Source organism: Lipotes vexillifer, unplaced genomic scaffold, assembly GCF_000442215.2.
Source record: "Lipotes vexillifer unplaced genomic scaffold, Lipotes_vexillifer_v1.1 scaffold1639, whole genome shotgun sequence".
Taxonomy (NCBI): Eukaryota; Metazoa; Chordata; class Mammalia; order Artiodactyla; family Lipotidae; genus Lipotes; species Lipotes vexillifer.
In genome coordinates this window covers 1,364,853-1,370,169 of record NW_006782296.1, presented here as the reverse complement: position 1 = coordinate 1,370,169, position 5,317 = coordinate 1,364,853, and the positions used below count along the sequence as shown (strand labels likewise).

General features: G+C 54.6%; 1 protein-coding gene across 1 annotated transcript in view; it reads right to left on the bottom strand.

Moving 5' to 3' along the window:
* The window catches only part of ACBD4 (acyl-CoA binding domain containing 4), a 5,405-nt gene extending 160 nt beyond the window's left edge, over nt 1–5,245 (bottom strand). Inside the window, exons 1-9 of the mRNA XM_007455138.1 lie at nt 5,158–5,245; nt 4,779–4,899; nt 4,623–4,707; nt 4,218–4,338; nt 3,909–3,995; nt 3,517–3,587; nt 3,348–3,423; nt 2,458–2,626; nt 2–71 (exon numbers count right to left, since the gene is read on the bottom strand). Of these exons, the coding sequence (XP_007455200.1) occupies nt 2–71; nt 2,458–2,626; nt 3,348–3,423; nt 3,517–3,587; nt 3,909–3,995; nt 4,218–4,338; nt 4,623–4,707; nt 4,779–4,899; nt 5,158–5,245 (888 nt within the window). The remainder of the gene's footprint in view (nt 1; nt 72–2,457; nt 2,627–3,347; nt 3,424–3,516; nt 3,588–3,908; nt 3,996–4,217; nt 4,339–4,622; nt 4,708–4,778; nt 4,900–5,157) is intronic.
* Nucleotides 5,246–5,317: the final 72 nt, after the last annotated feature.

Genomic DNA, 5,317 nt, shown 5'->3' with positions numbered 1-5,317 from the left:
ACTGGACGATGAAGGGCCACAGGAGGAAGAAGAGCAGCGTGGGAGCAGAGAGCCCGGTGCTGGGCCTTGGCCTCTGCCGCCAAGAGCAGAGAGTCAGGAGCCAGCCCGGGCCTCAGCACAGGCTGGGCCCTCCTTCGCAACCTGCTTGCAGAGCTCAGGTGGGAGCTCCTGCCTCCCTCTCCACAGTCTGAGGACTGGGGCTCCCAGTTTGTCCCTGACATGTTGAGCCCTAACTCTCTCCCACATCTTCCTCCAAGGTGCCGAGAAGGCAGAAGGCTGAAGGCTGAAGGCTGGAGAGGCTGCTGAGTGGAGAGACTGGCTTCGAGGCCATCTCCTCTGGGCCACAAAGCAGTGACCCTGTTGGTGTGGCCCGAAGACCCCATATTGTAAAAGACATGCCACATATCTCAAATGAGGACCCTGGGTGCTCAGATTTTAGTTTCTAAATACCATTCTCTGCTGAATGGAGAAGTGGCAGATTTTAGGTCTGGAGCAGGGAAGGTAGAATTGAATGTGAGACGTCTTGTACCGGGAAGCAAGGAAGCTTTTAAAGATTAATGAGGTCAAATTACCAGAACATAGGACTCAGCTTGAAAGGGTCCCACCAAAGTTGTGACAGCCTGGGCATCAAAAAGAATGATGACTGCAGTTGACTGAACTACTGAGTCTTTAAAATCCGTGAGTTCATGATGATACTCAAAGAGAAAGGGGAAATTTATCACCATTGAGGTGGCTGTTAAATTAACTCCTTACTCTAAAAACAGATAATTAAAGAGAAAGAATTGAGCACTTATTCTGCCTTCCATAAGGTGCTGTATTTCAGGGAAATCCTAGATGATCAGGGAAACTCTACAGAAAAATGACAGCTAATAAGTGTTGAAGGAATAATAGAATTTAAAAGTCAGCATTGTTTTTTGTAACCAGTAAATAAATTATTGATCCAGGCAAGGAGTATCTATCAATTGTCAAAAGCTGTGTGTCAAATGGGCTTGATGGGGAACTGGACATTCCCTGGCTGCAAGTCGTGGGAACAGACTGTCACCCCTTCATCCCTGCTAGTGGTCCACGCTAGAATCATTCACGGTAGGACATCCAAGTATGTGTCCCTTGATGTAAAGAAAGAACATCAGCTCTGATGTAATCTGGTCATGTAAACGAGCCAGGAGGCTGTCATCAGACAGACCACAAGAGTGGAACATTCTACAGGACCACTATCCAGTCTCATCCGCAAGTCAGTAGCAAGGAAGAGGGACTAGTCTAGACTTAACAGAGTCTTAAGAACAGAGGCTCCCGGCCTGGACAGACAGGGAAGGTGGAAAAGGGGATTTGAATGTGGATTGTGTATTTTACGATATGAAGGAATTACTGTGTGTGATAAAATTTTGTTTTTGCTAGGTAGTAGGATGTCCTGTTTTTAGAGATGCAAACCCAAGTATCTCAGAGTGGAAACCTTTAAAATCTTCAGCATATAAAATTAGGAAAAGGTAAACAATAAATAAAACCCTGGGGGGTGAGTGTTGAAAGGTTAGCCGCTGTGGATCTGAGGGAATTCCTGCCAACCTGGCTGACACCCACTGTGCCAAGGGGGTGAAGGGTCATGTGAGTGATTCCCCCACATCCAGGAACTCAGCCATCCCCTGCCCCCACCACTCCAGGCTTCACAAGAACAGACTCACTCATAGTGAGTGGTGGATGCCAGCTTTGGTGGGAGACAGACCTAGGGCCACTCCCAGCTCCATTACTTAACGTTAATACTAATACTAACAATGAACCCCATTTGAGAAGTCCTCCCCGGGCACTGCGGAAGCACCTACATGCATTATCTCATCTAATCCTCAAAGCAGCTCTCAGTCTGTGTACCCTCAGGTAAGTTACTCAACATCTCAGAGCTGTAGTTTCCTCATCAGTAAAAGGGAAATGAAAAGAAAACCTATTTCACTGGTTTGTTTTGAGGATAAAATGAGATAATGCAGGTAATGTGTTTGGCACACAGCTGGGGTTCCAGAAATGGCTGCTGTTATTTATTTTGCAGAAGCAGAGGTGTAAAGGGCAAGCAGATCTAGAAGTTGAGAGGAGGGAGTGAGGGATGCAAGGGCTGAATTTGGGGAGGGCGAGACAATAAATCTGGGAACAGAAGTCCTGACTGAGGGGCAATAGGGACACCCCACCCCCCAGCCCCAATGCAAAGAGCAGACATATTCTGGCCCCTCTAACTGCTGGAATTCCATCTGTCCTCAGTTACTCTTCAGGCAGAGGGAGATAAGAGCAGGAAAGGAGGGCCTCTCCCACTTCCAGGCTGGAAGCACTACTACAGACCCCCTGACTTCCTTGCCTGCGCCACGAGCCACAACATTCTCTGGAGAAGGCAGAGGTGTGAGCAGGCAGAGTCGTGGGGACAAAGACAGAAGTGGCTGGATGAGGAGTCCAGAAAAGAGACCCTCAAAGTTCTGCCCCAGCCTTGCCCTGGGCCTTCGGACGGGGCTCACCTGCTTGCGGGGGACGGGCATGCTCTCCAGGCTCTGCAGTCTCCCCTGGACGTCCCGCATGCTCTCCTGCAGCGCCCGAACCGTCCCCACCAGCCATGTGTCCAATTCTTGGGGCCCCAGCAGGGTGCTTTCCAATCTCCCTGCAGTGCACAGACACACAGGGAAGGGGACTCAGGAGGCAGCTCAGCTAGGGGCAGGGTGGTGGCAGGCTGGGGCAGGTCCAGGGAAGAATAAGAGTAGAGTGCGATCCCTTGTACCAAGTGTGAGTCTTGTAAAGCCCATCCATGTGGCTGAGTAATGGGCTGCCAGGGGTTTGAATCCCAGCAGGACTACCACTTAGCTGTGTGACTTTGGGCAAGTCGGTAACTTCTCTAAGCCTCGTTGGTCAACTGAAAATTATGTCATCTCCCTCACAGGGCTGCTCGCTCTGAGGAATAAAGGAGATAATATTTATGAAAGTGCCCCTTATGGGACGTGGCACACTGGAAGTTCTAGAAAGGGATAGGGCAGAACTCGTTGTCCTAAGAGAGTCCCAAATGGGAGACCCAGAGAGAGAGGATGACTCCCAAGACCATGTAGGTGTAGGTGAGAGAGCTGGTCTAGGAATTCTACCCCAGCTGCCCTTCCTCAGTGCCAGCCAAGAGTACAGACTCCCGGTGGCCCTCGGAGAGGAGGCCAGGCAGTGACTTTGCCCATCCAGGCCAGTGTCTGGCTTTAACCCTTCCTGGGCAGAGGCTAGGCACTCTCTCCAGTGCCTAGCGTTGGATTTCACCTCTCCCCGTGAGGGCAGCCAGGGGAAGGCCCAGGGTACCAGAACCACGGGAACGGCCGAAGGGGGTGAAGGGTCAGTCACGGGCTCACCTTTCTCTGCAGGAGACTCGGTGCTGTTTCTGGTGTTGAGCTCTCCTCTCAGGGCGCCCCTCTGCTCTGCCCCAACCTGCTGAGAAGAGTCACAAAGTCCAAGGGGGGTGGTGGGAGCAGCTAGGGCCCAGTGGGGTAGGGAAGGGGAGGCAATGGGAGTGGGTCTCACCAGCTCAGGCTCCAGCTGCTCCATGGAATCACAGAAAACCTCAGAGTCCTGGTCCCTGGGTGGCTGGGACTCTGAGAAGGGGATGAGTAGGGTTAGTGACAAGAGGGAGGCCACGGACGGAGGCGAGGGGGGTGCATCTAGGCAGAGGCATCTGTTCAGGGCACACTAGTGATACTGCCACAAGAGGCACAGATGGCTCCCTGAGTGGGGCCCGGGAACAGGAATCCCAGAACCTGCCCCTGGCCTCTGGGAGCACAGGAGGTCTCAGTGTCTGGGCACGAGGCGTGACAGGCACAGCGTGGCACCTAGCCTGCTCCCCTCCACCCTGCCTGGAGGTCCCCCCCACCTCCGGCCTGGGTTTGGCCCTCTTCCCTTTCTGCCCAGGCACTGACCTGGGCTTGGGGGTGCGGGTTCCTTGGGAAGGCAGGGAGGCTCTGGGGCAGGCTCAGCATCTCCATTCAGCACCTGCTCTTTCCAACCTGCGGAGACACAACACCCAGAGGTGGGGCTGGGAAGACATCAGGCCCCTGCTCCCCAATTAGCCATGGACTCTGCCTGAGACCCACCCCATCAGGGGCACTGGTTGTGGTTCTTACAGGGACATCACCTAGAGCCCTCTGCCCCCAGGCTCCCCTCCAACTGAGCAGCCCCCCGAGACAGTTCAGTCAGCACTCGTGAAGCTCCCAGCCTGGGGGCCTGACCTGTGACCCTTTTCAGGAAGGTCTCCGGGGGCCTCGGCATGTCAGGGATCACCTGGTACAGGGGCTCGAAGTAACCAAACATGTCCTCTGCCACTTCGCCCAGGGGCACTGTGTCGATCACCTGTGCAGGAGGGGGTCTAATGGGGAAGGGCTGGCCCCTCCCACCACTGCCCCCTTGAGCTGGGCCACCTCCACCCTGCTTCTGCCCTATCATACGTCTCCCCCTTGTGCCCAGTCAGGAACCAGAGACAGGCAGGGGTGGGGGAACAGCATGAAGGTGGTTAATTCCCGTAGGGGTATCAACGTGCAGGAAACATAATGGGGGTCAGACTGGAAGGGTGGGGGGCAGGCCACCTGGCTGAGAGCTTGCTTGGTCACAGAGAGGAGTTTGCAGCCTCTCCCTACCCTCTGGGCCACCAGCTTCATCTCAGTGATGTAGGCAGACATGGCCTGCTCCCTGCTCATCTTGCCCAGGCTGTTCCAGGCATCCCTGGGGGACAGAGGGCTGTGAAATGCTGGTTGACAGCTGAGGCTTGTTTGCCCAGCCGATGGGGAGCTCACCATTTATAACGTCCAATAGGGTCCCAGAACCCAGGCTGGGGGACCAGGCAGGGCCCCATGGTAGCCTGCTTGTAGTAGCTGTAGAATCGCAGCATCTCTTTATAGGAGGGGCGGTAAGAGCCTGGGCAGGGGTTGGGAAGTGGGGGAGAGAGCATCACTCCCAGCTCAAAGAGGATGGAGGTGGGGGGAGAACCACCCTTGGGGAGGGCAGAGATGGCAAGGGGTCCCACCAGGGCAGCTGGACAGGGGCAGGTAGCAGAGGGGACCCCCCAGGACAACTCAGGCAGGGACTTGTCTGTAAAAACTGCCAGGATCAAAGCCTCCTGGGAGGCGGACCCCAGTCGTCTTGACCCCCAAATGCGGGTCCCCATGCCCTCACCGTTCTTAGGCAGGTTCTGAATGACGCTTACTGCGGCCTGGAACTGTTTCTGGCAGTCTGGCTCTGGATTTTCACTTTCGATACCCATACCCAGCTGCTCTGAGCCTTGGAGCCCTACTTTTGAGCGACTCTGCAGGAACAAGCCTGTGTGTGAGCAGGC